The sequence below is a fragment of the Epinephelus lanceolatus genome, chromosome 20 (genome assembly GCF_041903045.1).
Source record: "Epinephelus lanceolatus isolate andai-2023 chromosome 20, ASM4190304v1, whole genome shotgun sequence".
Classification (NCBI taxonomy): domain Eukaryota; kingdom Metazoa; phylum Chordata; class Actinopteri; order Perciformes; family Serranidae; genus Epinephelus; species Epinephelus lanceolatus.
In genome coordinates, this window is record NC_135753.1 from 7019906 (window position 1) to 7046103 (window position 26198).

The 26198-nt window shown below is 40.9% G+C and overlaps 1 protein-coding gene across 1 annotated transcript in view; it reads right to left on the bottom strand.

Moving 5' to 3' along the window:
* The window catches only part of LOC117264889 (LIM zinc-binding domain-containing Nebulette), a 78580-nt gene that overhangs the window by 45210 nt on the left and 7172 nt on the right, over nt 1–26198 (bottom strand). The window contains exon 2 of the mRNA XM_033639196.2: nt 23893–23987. Within this exon, the coding sequence (XP_033495087.2) occupies nt 23893–23987 (95 nt within the window). The remainder of the gene's footprint in view (nt 1–23892; nt 23988–26198) is intronic.

Here is a 26198-nt window from a genome sequence, read left to right on the forward strand (position 1 = left end):
GTGTGACTTAACTTATTTTGAAAGTAATTTTCATATCACAGAAACCACTGAGAGTGAAACTTGTTTTTGAGATGTCATTATTCTGTTGGTGCCTACCGCTGTTGGTTATTGTCAGGGACTAGACAATAACCTTATAATTTTAGGTTCAAACAATGTTCCCAAATTCACAATTATGTAGGATATTACTACAGACATTCCTGTTACATATCAATCCTAATCACGATCAAATAAACATGATCAACTGCAATACTGATGATTAAAATGCTCCACTAAGAGAAAACTCTGTTGTATATCAAATCAAGCACTTCCTGAACTAACAGCCAGCTTCCAATTTTAGGGATCCATTGTTTGGAATAACATCACTAATAAAGCTCGAGCAAAAGCTCTGACAGGAAGACAATACTTTTCATACTCAGGCTGTAAGTTTCTGTCTCACCCTGCCATTCACTCCTTGCACACATAATCACCCTCTGGCCTCTAGTTTTGCAGACCAGGCGAGGCGGAGGTGCAGCGCACCTGCGCCTCACCAACTGGGTGTGGCCAGGCAGATTTTACAAGTTTGGCACACCGTGCGTGCTGGTGCAGCTACTTCTCTTTCCCACCTCCGTCCCTCCTACCTGCGCAAGTCGGAAAAAGGGAGGAGAGAAGGTGTGGAGTGGGTTTTACACAGCCCATTCACATCACACCAATCAAATGACCCCCTCTCCTCGCCCTTAAATGCGCCGCACGAAGGCGTATTGAGAGTTTACTCAATTCGCCATGGCAGAACAGAGCAGCAGTGTCAGACGGCCAAACTCCTCCCAGGAGGAAACTGATGTTTTGGTCCGGGAGGTCCAAGCTCGCAGTGTCCGAATATACGGAACTGCGAGCAGACCTCCACGGGCTGATGATGCAAAGGTAGCCTGGGAGGAGGTCACCACAATTGTAAATCAATGTTGCGTTTCTCTCATGCACGCGCGCTCTCTCTTTCTCTCTCGCAGTCTCACTCTGTTTCTGTTCTTTTGACTTTTCTAAGATGACAGATGCTGAATATATACTCCCTATCTGATGCTGTGGCTGTTTGTGGTTGGCTGAGAGGGATGTGAACTCATTAGTTTGCAGCTGTGTTAATCAAATCAGGTTGGGTTTCCATTACGCGTGCCAAACGTGCCAAATGGTGCCAATCCCCTTTGATCTGACATCAGATGTGACGGGACAGTCGATATAGAGATACATTTATGTGCTGATTGCAGATAGTTGCATTGAATAGTGGTTTTGTGGCTATTTATTGCATCGTTAATGTGCCTGATATTCTGGAAACCTGCCTGTGAGGTTTTGGTGACGTATGCGCACTGTTCGCCGGTCAGCCAAACTTCCACTTACACCGGCCTGTGCTGACAGTAGACCTGGTTTCAGCTGGCGAGCTTTTAGCGCACCTTCGGCGAACCCTTTTGGCACAAAACTGTCACTGCGCCAAGCTGGATCTGTTGACACCTCCCCCTGCTGCACCGCCACATCTCAGCGCACCTCGGTCTGCCAAACTACCAAACTGAGCGCGCCTCGGATTGCGCTGCTCGAAACTAGCTCTCTGCGGGGTTCGCCACCCTGCGCCGCGCCGGGAAATTATAGCCCCCTATCTCTAGGTGTTACTGTCTGGGTCTGTCAATTGAGTCATCAGTTGTTTTTCGGCTGTACACAATCAACCAATAGCACAGCAACACAGCTTCTCTGTCAGCCTATCATCTCACTGCTCCTTATTTTAAATATTTTCTCTGACATAGTTCTGTCTGGCTGCAGTCGTGTGCACCCTCCACCTCCCCATCATCACCTATTCTTTAGGAATTCATCAGCCTCATCCACCTCAGGAGTCAGCAGCCACTACCATTACCATTGACTCCATGGGGGGGTGTATCTGACTGCTGCTCAGATGTCCCTCGATCACAAAATATCTCCCCCTGGTGTCCAAGTGCCAAAGACTTCTGTTAAATCTTAATCAGTACAAATCATCTGTTAATCTGTACACTCATATTCCGTAGCAAATACTACCTTTGCTCATTCTCCTGTCTCCCCTGATTGAAATGTTACCTTGTGTTACCTCAATGAATCCCAGTCCCAGTCCAGTGTCAACTTAAACATCCATAACAGTGACACTGTACAGCAAATCACTGTCCAGCTCCCAAAAACAGACTGAAATGACCAGTGTCCAATAAAAACTGTTGTTTTTTGGTTGCATTGTGTGATGGCATGTTTATTATCAATTAGCCAATATTTCATATTGGGGTGAAGAAAAAAGTGAAAGCAGTGCTGTGATGATTTAATTTTGGGCAAAAAAAGTTTCGATACAATTTTATTTACACTTTGCTTCCAGGAGATGCACTGTGAATAAGAACCAGCCTTTTTTTTAAGGCAAAAATTTGTACATAAGCAGGAATGTACAACATAGAAGTGAAAACAGTGCTCTGTTTATTTAAACGTGAAAATGCAATAAAAAAATAAATTATGCCAATATTATCAATAAATAATCTTGACAAATCACTGTGATCTCAATACTGATCCAAATGATCACATTATAAAGTTATAAAGTGATGCACGAGACAAGTACTGTAAGTACGTTGCAGATATAAAAAATTGCACGTTCAGTCTTCTTTCTTTTGCCTCATAGACGTGAAATGTTGAAACATTTTCATTTACAAAATCATAAAGAACTCAAAGCAGACCATAAAATACAGCCGAGAAAAGCATTAAGAGCTGAGAGAAATCTCTTGCTGGCAGTGAGGCTACATTACTATTAGTTACTATTAATTCGTATCAGCTACATAAATAATGATGCTTTATAAACTTGGCAACAAAAAAGATAGAGGGGACATGTTAAAGAGAAACAGAGGTCTGACACTGTTTCACTTACACACACACACACCTTCATTATATCCCAGCTGACAGGCAATTGAACAGCAGTCTGAGGTGCCGTTCTTCAGCTATACATTATCACAGTATTAAAGAACTGATCTTATTTTAAGTAAAAATGACCCTAAAAGGAATGGAAATGGAATTGTTTTTGTTGCTTGAACAAATGTTTATTAAAACTGAAACTCGAAAACCATATTGTTAATGGAAGTATGTGTAATCTCCCCTTTGAAAATGACTAAAATAAAGGGGAAATTCAATGTCCACTTGCTTTTTTTCAGTACCACAGATAAGCAAATGTACACTGTATGATAACTGTCAACTTTTATTTCACAGTATACCTTGAATACCGAGTCTGAAAGAAAGTCTGAATAACTAAGAGATATATAAAGTGAAGTAAGCACCGTAAAGTTTTCATAGGGCCTCTAGGCTGCTCCCCACACACACACACACACACACACACACACAGGCATATTCGTCTGCTGCAAACCACTGTCCTTTACTATCATAGCCTATTTTTAGCAGGTTTACCTGTGTTTTAAAGAATGGCGTACATGCTAATTTTGGTGGAAAAAGGGTATGAGATCATCTGAATCATCACAAGGAGTGCTACTCAGTCTAACAGTTGTCAAGATGAAATTTAACAAATGCCTTTTTAACCCTTTTAGATCACATGTCCAGCCATATTTTGCAGCTATTTTACAATATATGCCCCCAAAAATCAATTTCTTTGTATTCTTATATGTAAATTCAATAATGTTTTATTACTGTTATGACAGGAATATGATGTGTGCTTATGTGATATAGTATCAACTAATGAAACCAACTAATCTCAACTAATAATATCACAATATCCACCCATGAATCAATCTGTACTTTTTAGCCACAGAGGTCGGGTTAGCCAGCTAGCAACAGCATGCTACTCAGTGTGTTGTTTACCCACTGCTTCAGCAACTACACTGAACATACGCTGGACTTTATCTCTTTCTACATGAGGGATACTACTGTCTTACATAACTGCTAATATACATCACTAATACATATATACAGAATGAATATCAGTGACCACGGGGGCCATTGTTGCACAGAGGTATAGAGAACTTCAGAAGGGGTTTGCAGTGATCAAACCCCTTCTGAAGTGTTAGAAACAGCCAATGTGACAGCTAAAGAACACACTGATCAGTGCAGTCCACCACGCTGTGAGTCTGTGCTCTGCAACCAGTGGCCTAGTTTGACATTAGACACACTGCTGCATCTATACACCCCCCAGGGCATGGACTAATGTAGTGTGTGTGTGTATGTGTGTGTGTGTGTGTGTGTGTGTGTGTGTGTGTGTGTGTGTGTCGCAGTAGGGAGACAGTGTATCTGCTTGCATGCTACATCCGTACATCCACCAGGATCAATCAAAATCACCGTCGTCATTTCCTTTAAGAATGGAGAAAATCCGAACTCTTCAGTCCTGCTGCCATCAGTGGTGGAGGAAGTATTCGGATATTTTGCTGCAGTAAAAATACTATTACCACACAGTGAAAATACTCCACTACATATAAAAGTATTTAAAAGTAACTGAAGAACTCATTGTGCAGAAAATTGTTCCATGCTGTCAGTGTTTTCCTTTTCTTAATATCTGTGCTGTATTAATATGTAGCCTATGTGTCATTTTCCTGCTGTAGATGTTTACAGTTGTGCTCATTTTAGCTCCTTTATATCCTGTTGGGTAGTTTAATCTACATTAATGCATCATATTCAACAAAGTCATCATTTGTAGCACAGCAGTCCTATGAGAACCATGAATCTCATTTCTGTAAACCATGGATAGAGATATTTTTGCATGTTATTATATATTGGATATGTTGAAACTTTATGTTGAAGCTTTATATTGAAACTTTATATTTCAACAATGCTATACTTACAGTGTGGTTAGGACAAGGCACATATACAACTTGGTTATGGTGGGGAAAATATCATGTTTTGGCCTAAAAGTAAAGTATTTGGGGCTCAATCACGGCAGAAAATGCAGCAATATCTCAATAAAAAAACAACTGCTTTTCGTGGCACAATGGTTGGTGGAAAAACAGCATCAGGTCACTAAAAAACATCCATGTTTGATGGCTAAAACTCTTCTGGAACAGTGACAACTCACTAAAACAAAACCAGTTTTGCTGTTAATTGGTCTCAAACAGTGGCCTGCAGTGATTTGCAGCTTGGCAGGTGTCACGCCATCCACCATCCCTCTCACCTCCTGATGTCAAAGTTAGCTCAAACTGTATATCACGCAACTTTGGAAACGGAGAGATGAAACATATGAAACAGGGGTGTCAGGTTCAGTTAATTTTTCCCTTTTTACCTATTAACCATTAATTAACCAGTTAATTTTTAAGAAAAAAAAAAATTCTGTTGACTTTGCTGACAAACAGCCGCACACCTGCTGGTCCACACTGGTTCCCTAGTCCTCTGTAGTGCACAGCACCCAATTTGGGTGGGAGCTAACATTTGCTAGCATTTGCTGCTCCTTTGGTGATGATAGCTAATGCCATCCTGGTGGCAGACCGTGTTGCTGCGGAAACACTGTGTGCATCCTCTGGTCTCCCCCAGGAGAGTGGTTTCATTTTAAGCTGCAAACCCTTTTAGCATTGTTAACTAGGTTAGCACAACTAGCTGTGCTCACACTAATGGTAACAGAGCTAACAGTGATAACGTAGTCAAGACAGCTAAAGGGGGTTTAAAGCTCAGAATTGAGCCACATGCTCACTGGGTCATGGTCTCACTCCAAAGTTGTCAAAATCCAACGCATGGGCAGTGACTTGCAGCATCAGAAACCAACGAAAAAAGGGTTTGTTCATTTCAACGTGATATGATACGCAGCTGGTCGCCGTTATAATGTAACGGTGCCTGGTGGCGTCAGGGGGAAACGCAATAGGAGAGTTAAGGTAGCAAAAGTCCAAATGGGGTAGGCGGGAGGGGTGGTGGATGGGTCCAACAATCACCGACTTTCAGCCTGGAGAGCAGTGTTTGCATCCCATAAGATTCAAAAGCCAAACCCTGTTCTTTTTTCCCTAAACTAACCACTTCCTTTTGTTGACTAAACCTAACCATGTTTTAGTTGCCTAAACCCAACCATGTGTGTTTGTTGTTGAAGAAAAAAAAAAAGAAGATCAATTTGCGGTGTTGTACCGACATAGCACATTTATTTTGAAAGAGACTGTATGTAAACGTTAAATTTCCTCTGAAAACGAGAACTCGACATGGTGTCTCAGAATGTCAACAACGAACACACCCAGGATACCCTGCACGTCATATGTGGACATGGTAAGTCCACGACCAAAACGTCAATATGTGACGAGGTTGGTGACGAGAGAGTCACCTGCTTATTATTTGCAATGCCTCACCGACTGTGTCACTCTGAAAATTAAAACTTCAGCACTGCATGCTACCTGAGTGTTTAATCATTTGCAACCTTTTATTTAAATAAATAAATGCAATATAATATTCTCTACAAAAGTGTTCCTAAAAAGCACCACAAACAGAAATATTCTCATGTTTCCTAAAAAGCCGCTGTGTGTGTGATGAACTTTAAAGCCTGAAGTACAACGCCACCGACTCATGTTTAATTACTTCACCTTCATCACCAACATTTAATGCTTATAACCATGTCTCATGCTTTAGAGTTGGTAGCAGTTCCCAGATAAAAGGCCATGACAAATGAGGGGGAGTTAATTCAGGCTGTGCTTACTTAAGTAAGAGATATTATCACTTAGAGGATTTAATAGCTGGCTGCCGGGCTGATCAGTGGCTGCGATAAGAAGAGTTCAGAACAGAACTGTGTCTTAGAGAGGAGCCAGAGAGAGAGACAATGGAGGAAAAATCCAAAACAAAGGAGAGACTGGTTTCTTTCACAAGGAAAAATTCTTTCCTCTTCTTAACTAGAATTACCGCCTCGCAGTTGTATGCCTCTGCAAATCCGTCAAGTTTCTCTTACAGTTTACATCCATGTCTGTGAAAACATAGATGCTTCACATACATCTTTCCCTCGACAGCACAGAAGATCTATACAATCAACACAGTTTTAAGATGGGCACCCAAGATTAGTGTCACCAATTCAGTATCTGACCAAATGTCTCCCCATCTGTTATTGAAGTACGATGTTTAGTAATGGCCAGAAAAGTGTTTTATGCAGAACATTATGATGTCACAGTGAAGCTGACCTTTGACCTTTTGGATATAAAAAGTCATTCATTGATTCAAAAGTCATTTGTTATTTTATCCTATTCGACATTGCTGTGAAATTTTGTCATAATTAGCAAATGAATTCCTGAGTTATGGCCACAAACATGTTATGTGAGGTCACAGTGACCTTTGACCACCTAATTCTAATCAGGTCATGGTTGAGTTTAAACCAAATTTGATAAAGTTCATTCAAGGTGTTCTTAAGATACTGCGGTACTGGTACCCATGAGTGTCCCCTTTACAGACATGCCCATGTGCTAATTCTACACAGTTTTTGGCTAAACAAAATAAAAAACATGTAGTTTCTTGCAGGCAGAATAAATGTGTTATTTTCCTCAATTTTAAAAATGGTGTATTTGACTATTTCTGCATACTAGAGTCCCTAATAAGTCTTGGGATTGCATAAATTTAGTCTGACTGAAAAGCTGAGACTCTTGTTGATTAAATTAGTCCAAATTTATGATGTGTGATGATGTTATACCCCATAGCAGCCATGTCATTGAAACCCCTTTTTTTAAACAAACATCATAAACAAACCCATACCCATAGTGACCCCTAAGATAGTCACAGCCTGGTGAATTTTTACAGCCACAGTCTAAAGACCTGGAGCATTCAGAGGATGTTTGGCTTTTATAGGTATATTGACAGTTATTGGGGTGGAAGAGGTTAAAGGAATTTAACACTATTATCCTGCCTCCTACAGTCCCTACTCTAATCTATAATTATCCTAAATAATTTCAAAATAAGATACATAAACATCAAACGTAATCAGCTCCCTAATCACTGGGACTGTTCCTGCACAAATAACCACATCATCTCTTTCACAGGAATCAGGCTTGTTGTCACATTAATTCACCACACTTCTCAGTTTTCTTTATCACCCTCCTCATCTGTCGCTTTATCAACAAAACTGGAATTTCTTTTTTTATATCTTGCACTGCAACTCACGAATGTCTGGTGATCCTCCGACAGGACACGTGGGTATAGTGGATGAATTGTTTTGGAACAAACATGAAAACTTCTCTGGAAATGTTCCCCTTATGTATTTCTTTGTTAAAAAATAGACAGTCTCAGCTTTAACTCACCAAAAAGTCAACAAATGCCCTCTTTGCATTCAGACCTGGATTTCAAAGAGGACTCAGCTATCTTTACGGTACACTGATGAGATCTTTTTATCTACAACAAAGCTCAGTTGCACCAAATGTCTAACGCTGGATTATGACAGGCTTAATCATAAATGGATTATTGATAATACAGCTACTACATGTGCCAGACTTCCTGCTACTTCTTCTTAAATGCATGCAAGTACTGCTGCTGCACAGACCTGATGAAACTGTTATAATGATACAACTGTATGAATTTGATCACTTCCAGATTTGGATTTTAATTGAGTAAAACTGTTAAAGAAGAAATGTATATTTATATTTTTCATTCAAAAAATGTGTTAAACAAACAGCAGGATTTTATTTTTCACTTTTATATTTCTATTTTCATTCAAACAATGTGAAAAAGCAGGATTTTATATATATTTGTTTCATTCAAAAATTGTGTAAAAAGAGTTAACTGCTGTGGTGGTATGTTTTAATAAGGTTACCAATAAGTAAAAGATATTTAATAGTTGTCTATTTTTTTCATTACTGTACCAAAAAAAAAAACGAACCGTGACTTGTGTACCGAGGTACGTACCGAACCAAGATTTTTGTGTACCGTTACACCCCTAGTCTTCACCCAAACAAGTGTAAGGGTCACCATCACAGGACGAACAGCCATGTCTCTGCAGATATTGCTACTGACCGTACACCTGCAGGTGATGTTAGAGCTGAGTGGACACGACCTTTGTCTCCGCTTCATGGAGACGAGAGTCTCACTCAGTCAGCAAACTGGTTTATAAAAGAGTTTTACATCTTTATTAAGGAGATGACAAGAGACACTGGTGTCCTCTCTGGCCTTAACAGTTCATCTTTATCATACTGAGAGGAGAGGAGAGGAGAGGAGAGGAGAGGGGAAAGGGAAAGGGGTAAGGAGAGGACAAGAGAAAGGGGCAAGGAGAGAAGAAGTAAGGAGAAAAAGAAAAGCAAAGGAGAGGAGAGAAAAGTAGAGCAAAGGACAGCAGAGGAAACAAGGGGGGGGCAAGGGGAGAGGAAGAGAGGAAAGGGGAAAAGAGGAGAAAGAAAAGAGGTGAGGAGAGGAAGGAAACACGGAGAAAACGAGAGTAGGGGAAACAAGAAGAGTAGAGATTTAGAGAGGTAAAGACAGGAAAAGGAGAGGGAGAGGAAACAAGGAGAGGAGAGAAGAGGACAGGAGAGTACAAGACAGGACAGGACAGGAAGAGGAAGAGGAAGGAAAAAGAAAAGAACAGATTGCAGTGAAACAGAAAGAAAACTCGAGTTTATCCTCCAGAGCGTCTCTTCAGGCCTCGCACTTCCACAACACGATGGAGCATGGGATGAGAAAACAACAACAACAACAGCCTGAACTGGAGTGAATACAGAGAAGCGTCTCATCAGAGGGCTGTTTATAGAGACACAGTACTTCTAACACCATCACACTGTCTCCAGTGATCTGTCCTCACTGTCCTCTGTCTTTCTGTTCACTCATTCATGCGTAACTCTCTCAGCCGGCCTTCAATAGAGCCATTTCTCATCCCTCTGTCCTCTCTTTTCTCTCTCATGGTGATGACTGAGCCTCCCTCGTCCCTCTCTGCCTCTCAAATCCTTCACGTTTCTATTTATTTACTTTTTTAAAAACTGTGTTTAACTGTGTCTTTGTCTCAGTGTCTGCCTGCTGTTCCCCCTCCTCGTCCCCTTTCAGTAGATTCTCGGCTCGAAACCATGAAAGATTAGAAGGAGGGTTACATAAGTTTCCCCTCGTATCTTTCAGCAGCTTTCTCTCTCAATATGCTGCTCTCACCATCTTTGTTTCTCACACTCGGATTTATTCTCAGTCTCCCCTCTCTGCTTTCAGTTGCTCTCTTCGTTCTCTCTCTCTCTGGGAGATAGAGACATTTGTTTTGTGGTGTTACAGTAGGTTAAGCAGGGAGTTCTTTGCTAAGACTTATTAAATAATTGCACTGAAACATCTGAGTTGCCCTTTTAAACTGCTTGTAATATGTGAGACTTGAAACCAGAGATGAGCTCATATAGATTGCCCCATTTGACTTAATTATGTTTTCCAATAAGATCATTCAAGGTCCATTGTGTAGGATTTAGGCGCATCTATTAGCAGAAATCAACTGACAGTAAGAATCGTGTTTTCATTACCTTAAATTCAGCATTTTATATCTACATAAGGAGCACATCCTCCCCCACGGAGTCTGATGCCACTAAATCCTACACACTGGACCTTAAGGAGGGGAATTTCAATTGCTGACAGTAGGTGAGCAATCACAACTTGAGTCAACACGACTAGTGAACAGATATTTTTGACACAGTTGTTCCATTTCAGTCCGATGATTGAGCAAGGAGAATCATGTGCATGTCAGAAGTTTTTGACAAGGTCTTCATGTGGTATTCTGGAGTTAAACTTGACCATTCTTATTATTCTCAAGAGGCAAATAGTGCTTCAAGTTACAATGTGTAATTTACGTGGTTGTTTATTAGCAAATATCAACTATCGCTTTTATAAATATATATTTACTAAAGTGTAATGCAATTCACATACAAATGGAAGCTTTCTCATAGGCTTAGAATGATTTCTCTATATATACACAGGCAGGGCGCGGTATGCTGGAAGCTGCCTTCTTGCGTCGCCATATTTGAATACAGTGGCCGAAAGAGATATACGCGCTTCGCCTTTCGCGTTTACCTAGAACTTGCCGTCACTTGAGACAGAGAAGGTGAAGCTCAGTCCGGGGGGCTTCTGCGTGAACCTGCTTTGTACTTTTATGATTCTGTCGCACTTTAAATGGAGGACCACACATATGTTTTGCCCTGTAAGAGGGAAACCACGCTACCAAATAAAAGAAAAAGATTAGATAAGCGAGGACGGGACAAAACATAAAACGTGTTATTTTAGCATTACTGTGCTAATGTTTGCTCGTGTTACCAAAAGAGATAAAACACTCCTAACATAACGTTATATCTCACAGATAACCTATATCTCACTGGTAAGCTATAACATATTGTAGCGTCCGCCAGGATGTGTGGAAAGGATGACGCAGTTATTCGGCAAACCACCATTTATTACTGAACAGTACAGGTTACTGTTGGCCATAACCACGCCAAAACAACCAACAAACAAGAACTTAGCTGTAACTCCAACTGTGCACTCCTGCTCTCTCCTCCAGCTTGCGTATACAAACACCAGCACGTGCACTCACACAGCTCTCATCCCCGTCACACTCGCACCCCGCCCCCCTACCTATACTCATTCAATCCCAAACATGCCATTAACTCACAGAACATTGACATTATAACAGAACATTTACTGCAGGGTCGCTACAATATCGTAACATGGTCTGTGGTGGCCAGTGCTATCCTCTATGCTGTTGTGTGCTGGGGCAGCAGGCTGAGGGTGGCGGACGCCAACAGACTCAACAAACTGATCCGCAAGTCCAGTGACGTTGTGGGAACGGAGTGTGACTCTCTGATGGTGGTGTCAGAGAGGAGGATGCTGTCTAAGCTACGAACTATCTTGGACAATGTCTCACACCCACTCCACCATGTGCTGGTCAGGCACAAGAGTACTTTCAGTGGGAGACTCATACCACCAAGATGTACCACTGAGCGCCACAGGAAATCATTCCTGCCTGTGGCCATCAAACTGTACAACTCCTCCCTCTCAGTGGCCCTGAGACTTTCACACACTGCAATAATTTAATTTAACTTATGCAATAACCCCATTCACCCTGACTGTATATATTGTTTGTGTAAATTTTGTTTACAATATATATATATGTATGTATGTGTATATATATATATATATATATATATATATATATATATATATATATTTATTTACGTTTATGTTTGTTAATAATTCCTGTTTGTTTAACTATATATTTGTTAATACTATTGTTTAAATTTCTTATATTTTCATGTATCTTTCCTGTCTTGCAAGGAGCACCTGTAACATAAATAATTTCCCCTCAGGGATCAATAAAGTATTTCTGATTCTGATTCTGATTCTGATTAGATTCCTAAATAAATATTCACCTCATTGCTAGATAGGCCTACTCCTGAAAACTGGAAAAACTCGTGGATGATGCCATCTCTGTCTGTGCAAGCCTTTCTGTCCTATGAGGCCACCGTCACTTACCCAACGGGAGGGGTGAGCGAGTGAGCGCGAGTGAGCCCTGCAATCTAGAATTTGACCGCTGATGTCACTGTTACTCACCATTTTTACACACTGAGGCTTTAAATATAATACCAAATCAGTATAACAAATGGCATCAACCCAAAAATTGCTGAAACGACCTATAAGACATAACTGAACACGTGAATGGCCGTCATATACTTCCATAATGTTCTAAGCTCTTTTACACTGTAAAATTTCAAAGTTTTAATAGGTGCCAAAACATAATTTTTGTTACAACTACAAAAACTTGACACATAGTTCTTGAGCTGCATCTCAAATGAATCTTCAGGTTCCCAGCTTTCAGATAATGTATAGCAAATCTTTGTGGCATGTACTGTTGTTTCTATTGTAGGGAAGGATGGAGTAAAGGAGGTTAAATCACTTAGACATTATTGTCATGCCTCCTCAGTGAGAAACAAACCTTAGTCTAATATCTGACTGCCATAAACAGTTTTAAAATAGGGTATGTAACCACATTAACTCTTTCACAGCAAACAGTTCTTACTTTCCTTTATCATCCTCCTGTCACTGGAAAACTGGATATGAAACATGGACTAGGTGTTTATTTGGACTTGTGACAAAGGTTTGGCTACGTGGAACAAAACCAGTGGTGGATGAAGTACTTAAGTAAAGGATCTGAATACTTCATCCACCACTGGTTTTTTCTTACTTAAAGGGACAGTTCCCCTAAATCACAACAGCATATTTAGCTCTTTAGAAACTACTGTTACATTATTTGGCGCTACGGACGCTTCATAACCAGGTCAATTCACATACTTATGAGTAAAGCATATAAGAGGAGAGGAGAGGAGAGGGGAGGAGAGGGCTCCCAGCTCCGTCTTATCTCTTCATAAACTAAAATTATATAATTTTGCGCGACGTTTCACCTTATAATGTGATGACTTATACTGTTTACATGACGGCATGTCATTTCTGTCTCTACAGAGTCGCGCCTTTACTATTCTCCTCTGCTCTCTGTATCGCGCACGATGGAGTTAAGCCTAGTTTATGCTCAACGCAGTCGCAAGTGCGCGAGGTTGCGCACCTGGTGACAGCCGCACGCACTGCATTGGCTTCACAAGCTGGCTGTGTTCCCCAGTCAGATATCTCGCTACATGTAACGGGCGGACAGACCATCTTCTTTTGTCTAGTCAAAAGCCATAAACATAACAATTCCTCCTCCTCTGCAATCCATTCTTTTCGTGCCGCCATCATTGCTGTTTACGTTGTTTTCCACTTGCTTCTACTTCTACTGTTTTTTGCCTGCTTCTACTACTTCCTATAGTATTTTTTCTCTACCACCCCCTGTATTTGCAGCGAATACTGCAACGGAGAATACGGCACGTATAAATGCCTTCGCGCTCTGTTGAGGTGCACGTGCAATCTGCGAACGGAGCCAGGCAAAGAAATAACTGAGGCTTTAGGCCCTGATGCGCACACACACACACACACACACACACACACACACACAAACACACACTTTTTTTCTTTCTACCAAATTACACCTGCCAATCGCATCACCACACAGAGGGAAGCGTTCATCTACTGCTTGCTCACTGAGCTCTGTCACAAGCCAGAGCCTCTCATTCATGAGCAGATACAGATACAGTAGATACATTCGAGAGTAGGCAAACATCTCTTCGGCCGATATCTCCAACACTCTGCAACTCACACCAAAACAACCTATACTAATAAAGAGCCCGCAACAATAACATTACTAATTTAAAATGGGTAAAATCATATTGATGCGCTCAGGCTCTGCCTCTCTCTCCAGCCATGTTTCCATCAGCCTATTTAGATGCGCATCTAGAAGTATCGCATCAGAAAATTATGATGGAAACACCAAAATTCAAATTAAAATCCCCTGATTCGCACAAACTAAAATATGCTCGCTTTTGGTTTTGGTTGATTCGAAAAAATGTTGATTCACAAAACGGGGGATGGAAACAGTTTTGTTCTAATTAAGTCTGATGTAGCGCACCTCTCTCCATGGTGATATCCACACTCCGGGTCGGGAAGGTGGTAATGCATTTACAAGCTGGTTGCCAACTGCCAGAAAACATAGAAGAAGAAGAATGCGAGACTTGTTTTGTTTCCGGTTCTGCGGAAAACTGGCGCAAGTTTGTAGTTTTCACCAAAGTCCGTACATTTAATGGAAACACACAGGATTTGTATTTCTTTTAATGCTTATTTCCCAATGATTCAAATCACTTTTGGATGGAAACATAGCTTCTGTCCCTCTGTTTATCATTAGAGGTCTGCTACATGCCAAGGACAGTTTGTGAGTGTTCACACAGACACACAGTGACAAGGCTAACTTTTAGCATCACAAAGCTAACGTTACCTAACTTCAAGACAGGAGAGTTTGTTCGGACCGCTTGTTGTTGGATGTTAGCCACTGCTGCTGTATGTTGGCAACTGCTTACCAGGGACTTGTTGAACTGACCATCAGGAAGAAAGTGGCTGCAGAGATGGTCCTTTAGTACTACGTCTAACATCTCTCCCCCTGGGAAAACCACATATCTCTAAAAAGTCAACTTTTCATGGTGTCAGAAAAACAGCCCTGTTTTTAGCTTTGTGATGATGCAGTTTTCAGATCATCCAAGAGGGTTGCTGCACAAGATAGAAATACTAAAATAAAGTGCATGTACCTCAAATTTGTTACATTCAACCAATAAATAAACTATCATGTCACTGCATTGGTGGGCAAGAGTTTGTAACAGCCATGCACCCAGTGACACCAAATATCGACTGGACTTTGTCAGCTTTAGAGCGTCCTAGCTGCCACACAATACTGACTCAACGCTAATAAGAAACATCTCAAAGCAGAGCAGTAGAGCTTGTTAAAGAAGGTATTCCCTTTATGACTGGTGTATGCATTTACACTTGAAGAGGAGACACTCATCTTCCACCTGCTTTCTCTGTACACTCAAGCTAAGATACCTTAATGTATATGATATCATATCGTAAAGCTGCTGCAGGATCTGCTTCCCTTCCTGCTTTTCTACAGTCTCAGTGAAACAATAAAGACAAAAATGTTTCTCTCTGTTGCTGCTCTCTCTGAAGCACACCAGTAATCTGGGTTATGTGGGCAGCAGCGTTACATAACCACACAGTCTTTATCACAACAATCTGAGCTGCTATTCACACTACATGTGAAATCATGTTAATACAGAGAGAGTGAGAGAAAGAGACAGAATAAGTGACCTCTTTAAGATTTCAGTCAGATCAATCGTTGCTATGTTCATGTGAGCAGCTGGTGAGCATCATTACATAATGAGCTTTGATTATTACTAATTAGCATAAAGGGTAATTTAACTTAATTAAAGAAAAAATTCTCACACAGGAAGACGCCTGCTATGAATGTCGTTGTCACACTCTTTCTGTTCTGCTGGATCTTTGCTGCAAAAACAAATTCTTTTTTTTTTCTTTTTCCATATGTTTCTCTTTTCAAATCAAGCTGTACACCAGTCAACTTGCAGTTACAGTTTACATCCATGTCTGTGAAAACATGGATGCTTCACACACATCTTTCCCCGGCAGCACAGAAGATCTACACAATCAGCACAGTTTAACGATTAGTGTCACCAATTCAGTATCTGACCAAATGTCTCCCCTTCTGTTCCTGAGATATGACGTTAAATAATGGTCAGAAAACTGTTTTTGCAGAATATTATGGTGTCACAGTGAAGTTGACCTTTTGACCTTTTGGATATAAAATGCCATCACTTTATCATTATACTCTATTAGACATTTATTTGAAATTTTGTCATAATTTGCATATGAATTCCTGAGTTATGGCCAAAAACATGTTTTGTGAGGTCATAGTTATGTTGACCTTTGACTACCAAATTCTAATCAGATCATAATTTGAATCCAAGGGGACATTCATGCCAAATTTAAGGAAATTCCATTAGGACTTTCTTGAGATATCCCATTCACAAGAATGAGACAGAGGTCACAGTAACCTTGAACTTTGACCTTCAACCACCAAATTCTTATCAGTTCATCGTTGAGTCTAAGTGCATGTTGGTGCCAAAAGAAATTCCCTCAAGGGGTTCTTGAGACATTCCCGTAACAAAAATTAGACATATCCAAGGTGACAGTGACCTTTACTTTTGACCGCCAAAATATAATCAGTTCATCGTTGACTCCAAGGGGACATTTACGCCAAATTTGAAGAAATTCCCCTATGCTTTCTTGAGATATCGCATTCACGAGAATGGAACAGACAGACGCACTTAAAAACAGAAAACGTTTTCCCTTTGGCCCAGGCTATCGCCAGCGCGGAGGCATAAAAAACACTATAGGAAGTATGCAGTCATTTTGTTGAAAGTTGCTCATGAAATGGATGCTAAAATGAGAAATTGACCCCTAACAGGATGCTCTTCTGGGCCAGGAGGCTAATCCCACATATAGAGTGCTGCAGGGATGACTTTTTTTTGCAGCCCGATCCAGAAATTAGCATCGCTCTGGTTACCTCAACAAAAAGCTAAAGGGATTTTTGCATTGTATTTTGGATTACTGCAAAATAATGGCAATGTCCAGTGGAATGTGGCAAACTGATCACTTAATACTTTTCATCTGAATTTGTCACACGTTTAAAAAAAAGGGGGGCCTCACCTTGTGTCAATAACATCTGCACACTGACTCAGAAACTTTCGTCCGTCATTAAAGTTTTCAGAACAGGTTTGGTTTTCTGTGTTGTTTTGCATGCATCAAAAACCTTTAGAGTTGTTTGACCAAGAAGCAGTGAAGACAATGTGGCACATTTCATAACTCAGATAACCTAATTTCAAAAGGTCAGTAATATTCAGGTGGATGATGAGACACTACTTGCTATCGATGAGCTTTTATACCCCTGTGACACAGTCAAACACCTGTTTTACAATTTTGATTTACATACTGTACAAATAAAGCCTTGCAAAAGATATGGAAAAATTAAGTCATGTTGTGTGAGTTGTACATGTGGCAAAGGAAACTTTTGACAGCTCAAATAAATAAGAAACCAATAGATGTCCAAAGAGAATTGGAGGGATGTGGCTCAGCAGTGCCATGCTAATTAAACAGCTCAGAGGTCATAAGGTATCCTGGTTCACAGAGGGCAGTCACACACTACAGATTAAATCCCATCCCATGACCTGCTTTAGAAATCCATATTTATATTTATATTTATATGTATATGTATATATATGTGTGTGTTTCTGTGGATGTGTCTTATGTTGAACTTAGGAAACTGACGCCTGATCTCCATTGTCACTCCAATGAAGCCTATTGTTAGTCAATACTCATTTCCTGGTTGTATTACATTATAGTCAGTCCAAGTGCATTGAGTCTCATGTGCTGCTGTAATCCTTCTCCCCACTCGTCCCCCTCCTTTAAGTCAGCCTCCCTCTTTTTGAGCTGCAGAGAGGATCTTAAGAAGCACGGGACCTAACTCATAAAGTCTATAGTTCCCTCTGGACTGAAATACTTACAATCCCCCATTATAAGACAGTAAAGAAAAGTGCTATTTGTTGTCTTACAGTCTAAACTGAATTATCCACAGTAGTAGTAGACAGTCTCCCACATGTCTCAATGAGACCTCAAAGACAAACTACAGTTTACATGACATAAAAATAATAAAATCTAGGCTGATATAATTTAACATTTTATGAAGCTGAAGGTAAACTCCACCTCCGCTCTATATCACCATCTACACCTTTGCACATTTAGAGCTCACAATGACATTGTAAACATAAATATGGAGAAATTAGCGTTAACTACTGAACATGTAAAACTCTTAAGTATCTTTGGTCTTGCATGCACAACAGTTATACAACTTTATCAGTAGCCCATCCCTGTCTTTGTCTTAAGTCCCCTGCTATTTTGCTGTAAGTGTTTTTCCATCACACAGCAGGGCAGGTAAAAGAAGTTTACCTGTTGGAGGTGAGCTGTTTGCAGAGGTGCACTAAGAGCCTGATGTCTGCAGCTCTTCATCTAACATCTCAATGTGGCTGTTTCTACTTGTACTCTTCCTCCCTGCAGTATTCAGTGTTTCCCCAACCTTTATATTGGGGGGTGGGGGGGGTGCCAGGTCACAACAGAAGTCATTTAAGGTTACCTTTCCTATAAAACAGGTCTATACCTTGTCCTTTTATTATACAAATTAAATAACCTTATGTTATTTATGTTATTTACACGACGGCATGTCATTTCTGTCTCTGCATGGTTGCGCATTTACAATTCTCCACCGCTCTGTATCACCCCGATGCGCACACGCGCGCACACACACACACACACACACACACAGACACGTGCGCACACTCAGACACATCTGCACACACAGAGGTGAGCACACTAGAGCGCGGCTCAGGCCGCATTTTCCTGACCGAACAAGACAAGTCTAAGACAAGTCTAACTGAGCCCGGCCCAAACCCGACAGACTTTCAGATTTTTAAGTCCAAACCTGACCCGAGCCCAACACATTTTGTTACCTGACATAGTTATTGTTATCGACAGTGTGTAAATGACCATCAAAAGGCTGCTGTTATGCGCAGTCAAAAATGCCGCACACACAGCAACACTGTACACACACTCAATGGAGCGGAGCCTCTGTTGTGCTCAAGCGTTGTCAAGTAAACAACAAAATTGAGCACTTGAATAGGCCATAGCACAACACAGCAGCATGTTAAGTGGGCCGAACCCGAGCAAATTTTTTTATTTGTTTTTATCAGCAGTAACTTAACATGTCTCTCATACAGCTGGAAGCAAAATTAAACAGTATATTAAAGCACATATCTAAAGTAAAAACAGGAATGCTGAGAGAAATTAAACTCCAACAAGACAGATTTAGTTAGAAACTACAAAAGTACTGAGAGCTGAACACACAAAGACTTTCAAAAGCGTCTCCTGCACAGACAGAGGTGAGTTGAGTCTCACAAGTTTTTTTTCAAGGGGAGAAACGTCAGGGGTTGGCTGTTGTCGGTAACATCACCGTTACCCATAGAGGCAGTCAGGAGCGCTTTTGGCCCGACTCCAAAGATGGTCAAATGATCTGGCATGTTTAAACTGACAAAGAAAGCACAAATCGTCGCAGCATAGTGAAAGTCAGTGTGGCCAAATGTGCAAATGGAAAAGTCCTATTAAAGGCCTTGGCACACCAAGTTGATGGTCTACCGTCAGTATGTCCTGCACTGCTGGCACTAGTTGGCCCTTGTCTGCTTTTTTGCCAGCTGATTCAGCAAGTTGAATCGGCATTGAAGCAGACAGAGCCCGTCGGTGAGTCAAATCCCTCTGAGTGGCAGTTCAGCTCAGCATGAGAAAAAAAGCAGAAATGAGGACAGCAAACAAACAACTTAAGTCAAGAGGGCATGAGATCATAAAAACTTGTTCTGTGAGGTAAGATTTTTTTTTTTTCGGCCATTGAGCTCTTAAGCATTAACGGTTCGTAATCATTTGTGTTACTGTTCACTAGCACATGGTAATAATGCTTTGTTCTTTCAACATCTGGTTGTGTATTTAATGTGCTAACTGGCTAACTAGCATCTGGAGTCTGTCCCTCCAGTCTTCTGGTTTTTCTTTTTGAATGACATATACAGACCACCACTGCCTGCTGGTTTGGAGTTATTTCCTCTCACACAGGTGCAGAATGTACGTGCAAGTTGGCTGTTGGCTGTAGTCTTTGCAGTGTGTTCAAGTGCAACATTTTGGCTGAGACACAGGCAACGTGAGGCTACAGTCGGCTTTCATCGCCACTTGTTCTTTGATGTCAGTTTGCTGTGTCTGGGGCTTGAGGGATAGGACTCCACCCTCCTTAAAAAGACTGTAACTCCTGGCTTAACGTCAGAAGTTAATGCAATGAAAAACACAGCAATATTATAATTACTTTTTGTAGTGAAGAAACTGGACCCAAAACAGGAATCTTGCCACTGATCCACCAGGCTAAGATGCATATTTCTCTGTGTTAAGTGCCTGGACTGGAAGAAAAACGGAATCCTAAGGTAAAAATTCACCCTGTACTCTGTTTACGCCCATTTAAAATAACAGCAGCAACTACAGTAAGACCATGAAGTGCAGATTCTACTAATTGTGTAGATCCAGTCTGATGTTTTACAATCCAAGAACCTCAGGAACCCACTGAAGCAGCTACAGATGAAATGAACAGAAAGCAAATTGGCCGAACTGAGGCCGTCCGTTCAGATGTTATTGTTTCCCTCACAGCGTTGTCCGCAGCCGCAGCTCAACAATGGACACAGATCAGACACTTGACACAAATGGCCAAGAAAAACAAAGCTGCCGGGCTTTTTCACAACACACACCAGTTATCTCATTCTAAAAACAATGAGCGTCAGAGGGAGCTGGAGCTGTGCACAGACTCTCTTTAATTACTGTACACTGAACACTACGTGTAACACTGAAGTACAAAAGCAAAACTCTAACTGGTGAGTAAAGAAATCCCTGCAGGAAGTCTGCAGCTGTTTTCTGCACCGTAAACAAACTTGTCATACTAACTTTACATACAGACAGAGAGAGTAGATAAGAGCTTGCAGGCAGCAGTGAACAGTGAAGAACTAACTACAGTGATTCAGAAAACTGACAGGTTGTTCATGTAACAATTGAGGAAACAAAAACAGTATTCTTCTCTTTGCACTTTGTTGTTTTTTACTATTTTCCCAATAAAATACATTTGTTGGAATCCTGTTCTTTCTTTCTTTTTAGAACTTGATGGGGAAACAACTATATTCTCTTGAATTATTCTGTGAATTTTCTATAATTAATCACTCTTTTTTATTTACTCCATAAAATGACACATTAAATGACAAAAGCCTATCACTAGTTATCAGAGCCCAATTCATTTAGGCTGTAGGGCGATATATTGGCAGAGATGGAACATAATAATGTTTTTTCTTTAGTGTATAATCACCTGAAAATAAGAATCGTTGTGTTCTTGTCCCCTTAGAATGTGCCAACTATATGGGTTATATGAGTTATATGAGTGAGTCCTCATCTACGAAGATCTCCATTTTGCACCGCCATGTTTTTACAGTTGCCCAGAATGGACAAACCAAACACTGCCTCAGAACAGACAATGAACACTGCCTCTAGATTTTGGAAAGATGGCAGTGGCTGGTCTGAGCTTGTGTCCCAGCAAGCATTTTTTGGTTTAAAAAAACGTGGAATCGTGGAATGGCGTCCTCGATAGCAACAAACAAAACTGGGAGACTGGGACTACGTCCCAAAACAACTCAGCTCAAGGATGACAGCACCGCGAGCACAAAAGAATCCTGGGAAAGGGGCATACTGACAGAGAACAGTGTCCCAGTGGAGAGCCACAAGGCTGAGGATAAATAAAGTGTTGACCGGTTTACAGGAAGCAAGATGTTGCAAAGACAATCTCAATAAGTCAAAACCTGCATACCACAACTGTACAACAAGCTTGGCAAGTTTTTTTCCTAACTATTATGGCTAATGTTAGTGCAACCTGCATACTAAGTGGCTAAATGTCATGTTAGTTTAGGTGCATCGACTGAAAATTGACGTTTTTTTAATCGCAGGCAGTGGTGGATATTTTTCATTGAAGCTTCAATGCCCAAAACGCAATACTCAGGACGGCCCTATGAGTTGGGCTGTTTTAATAGTGAGAAAGAATTATGAATAAAACAATTTTGTCCCTTAAATACAAGGTCTTCAACTGCTGTCCTCTTGCAGCCTCTTGAATATAAACATTTAAGCCTAAAAGATTCTGGATTTGTCAAATGCAGATTATCAATTTGTGACTCATAAAACAGATTCAACTTGCCACAAAAAATATCAGCAAATAAACTTTTTCAAGTTTGCAACTGAATTCATAATGAATTCATTTTGAGGTCACAGAGTTCTGAAACATTTCCTGGGCTGTCATGAGTGTGAATTCCAACATGCATGTTTTGCCACAGAAGAGAACTTTTCAGTGAAAATGCTGCCAGCTGCAGCGGTCACCACTCAGAGTGGCCCGTTCAGGATTTAAGTGGTGTTTGTTTACATGGGGGTGAGAGAGGAAACAAAGACGGTGTGTTCACCAGCCAAGAGGAAACGCCTTTTGAACCTCACAGGGTCAAAGGTTGCTTTAAACCCTCTGCAATTAAGTCCACTGTTCTGAGTGTTTGTACCTGCATATAAGACAGTGCTGGTGTGTGTGACAGGAGGGTGATGTAGACAAAGTGTGTTTTTGTTTTCTGGTTGTGATTTGAAAGATCTTTCTGTGTGACACAACTACAAGAAATAACAAATGAACAATTCAATTACCCTCAAATATTTATTTTCTTTCTAAATTTCTGCTGCATTAAACTTACAAAATATATTTTTTTGCAGCTGCAATCAAAACAAGAGAAATGTTAAAAAATAGTGTTTCTCCAACTCTGCTTGGCTCGTTACGCAGAGGCTGCTAGCTGAGCTCCTGCTAATGTGTGCTCACCTTTGTTTTTGTTTTTTGGTTTTTTTTTTTAAATAACTTAAGATCCAGACATTCAGGAGGTTTTCATCAGGAGCCAAATTATCTGCAGGGGTCTCCTCCCATATGACTCCACTCACACTCGATGGTGATCAAATCACATGGACCATGTCCTTGATTAAAATTAGAGATTTTTGTGAGTTTGAATGCTGTTGGAAACATTCGGGATAATGTAAGTACACAACTCAACTAAATATATATCATTGGTCCAGTCATTTGTAGACATTTTAATGTGAAAAAGTTACATATCATATCTTTAAACACACGTGTATGTTGTGGAGAGTTATAGAGCGTCGACTCCCAAATCATCAACATTACAAGCAACCAAAAGTGACAAGGTCAAAGGTCAAAGCCACAGCCTCCCCCTTCTGTGAAGATACTAGCACAAAGTTTTCAGCACAAGCTATAATTTACTACCAACATCCATCAAACACAGATCCAAGTTTTGCCTCCATTGAGGTTTCTAATCTTGCTGGTGTCTATGAAGGTCAGGCAATAAATGGCGGTGTAGTGCATCGTGGCGTACAGATAATAACAAGCAGAGCATGTTAGCAGTGTGGAGAAACGCACAGATTCAGGGCTGTAAACAGAACCAGCAGCAGGGAGGGTAAAGCAGGGCTGGGCTCGCAACCAAAACCACCGAAGACAACCACTGACCATAACCATGGCTGCTATAAAAACCTTAAAGGGTCACCACGCAGATATGAACAGCCTGCAGCCAGGCACAGATGCAGAAAATAACACAGTGCAGCCAAAGGATGAGTAAGCTCATAAATATGAAATGATAACACTTTAATTAAAATTCAGTATAGACAGCATCAGAGAACAGTGAGCTAATTGTACATTATAGTGGTTATAATGAGTCTTTCATACAGTATATGTGCTAACAATTTGTGGCTATGTGATGCTATTTACACTGTGTACATATATACTGTATATATATGTGTGTGTATACATATATATATGTATGCATATATATATATATAGAGAGAGAGAGAGAGAGAGAGAAGACTCACGCATTGCAGTAGGGTTTCTTGTCGTAACCTTTGTAGTTCTTCATGTTCAGGGTCATCTTGCAAACCTCGCAGTGGAAACATCCTTTATGCCAGTTCTGGAGAAAACACACAAACACACACAGTCACACATTAATATTGGATTTGTCAAGTGAGTTTAGGCCTGAGACTCGCTCTCATGTTTCAGACTTTTGACAGACAAAATCTCATGGTAGACAATACATCAAGTGGGCCACTTCAAAAAATGACTGAACCCAAATGAAAGGAGGCTGGAGCACTCTATAAAACTGCAGAGCTTTTGATAAGATGCAAACAGACTGACGTTTCGACGCTACTGCGTCTTCTTCAGAGTTTGACTCTGAAGAAGATGCAGTAGTGTCGAAATTACTATTTTGTACTGTGCTGTGAGCACCGATCCAGTTTTATTTTTGGCTGAAGCGCAAGAGTGCCTTTCTTACACAAAATCTCATCTCAAGGTCCACTCATTTGGTGTTTTTAAAAGCTTTTCAACCATATCTTGTGGCTATCCTTAGCGGATGGATTTTGCGCAGTTGCCATGGAGATAGTTTAATTTTTAGGACATGACCTAAGTATGAAATTTTGGCCATGTAATAACAAAAGGTTGTGTACGGACACAATCCATCTCTGTCCACAGATGTAACAGTCTGTGATCTTGTTTTCAGCTCTCCACTGACTGCTTTGTTCTAATCATTTCACTGATGTAGTTTTCCCCACACTACCTGTCACATGTCACATGTCACATGGATAGTGTCAATCTTCTAAAGTAGGGGTTGAATGAGGTAGTTATTAGGGGCTCAACAATCTTGATCGATATTATCATTTTAATAATCAACTATCCAATGTCATGGATGCAAAGTAAAAACACTGATCCATGTCATCATCTTTAGGATGTACCTTGATTTTGAAATTCTGTGTCACAATCAAACAGCATCAGGCAGATAATGGTGAGCGGCCAAGAGACAGACAATGAGCCATAATAGTTAATAAAAAGCTAAATTTTATACTGTTGTTAAATGATTCATTCATTCATTCATTCATTTTTCATAACCGCTTATCCTGTTAGGGGTCGTGGGGCTGCTGGATCCTCTCGCAGCTGACACGGGAGCGTGAGCCTGTTCACATCAGACGCGCATTTCTCCACGCCGGTCGACAAGCGCTTCTGCTCCCAGCTGTTGTCTGCATCACATTTGGGGCTGTTTTTCCATCATGGGTATCTCTCTCTGTTTGCCTGTGTGTGCCCCAACCCCCAGCCCCTATAGCCGGGCCACACTCTCTCTCTCTCTCTCTCTCTCTCTCTCTCTCTCTCTCTCTCTCTCTCTGTGTGTGTGTGTGTGTGTGTGTGTGTGTGTGTTAGTGTGTGTGAGTGAGTGTGTGTGTGTGTATGTGTGTGTGTGTGTGTGTGTTCATCTCTCTCGTGCTCTGTTTAGATACCACTGACTAATATGTATATAAACACACACACACACACACACACACACACACACACACATATACATTGCATTTGTCAAACGGTGTGTTTTATTTTGAAATTTGTTTTATTCTGAAAATTGACAGGATGCTGTTGTTCCTTTGTTTGACTTCCTGCCCGGCTTGACACATTCGCTCGTGGCTCGCGCAGAAAACAGACCAGACGCCGAAACGATCGCTGCAGCACCAGTTGCGGAGCTGCACGGCGCGGCCGGTGTGGATGACACAATCGGTTAACATGGGTGCCGAAAGGAAACTGGCTTCGCTTCGAGGCTATTCGCAGCGCTTCCACGTCCGGTGTGGCCCTGGCGTTAGCCAGAGTAGATGGAGAAAACCCACGCTGACACGGGAAGAACATGCAAACTCTGCACAGACGGGCTCCCCCACCCTGGGTTCAAACTCCCCATCCCTGGATTTGAACCAGGAACATTGTTTGATGGCTGTTGGGAGAAGTTTGCCTTTATGGTTTGGGTTTAAAAGGCTGTATGTATTTTATCTTTTTTTTTTGGCCAAAAGCCAAAAAAAAAAAAAAGTGGTGGCTGTTTTGTCTGTAATAGACTGTGTTAAATGTAATCAATATCATCATCAATATAATATCGTCTCATATCGATCCCAAGCTCTGAATTGAATTGAATCAAAATCGTATTGTGGCAGACTCTGTGATATTGGCAAATATCATATTGTTGTCCAAAGAATGGGTATAATATCATGATGATTTACACCCCTAGTACTTCCCCATACTTAGCGTGTTACCTACAGTAGATGTCAGTTGGCACACTCCCAGTTAGGAGAAGCAGGCCAGGGTATCACCACAGAGGCTG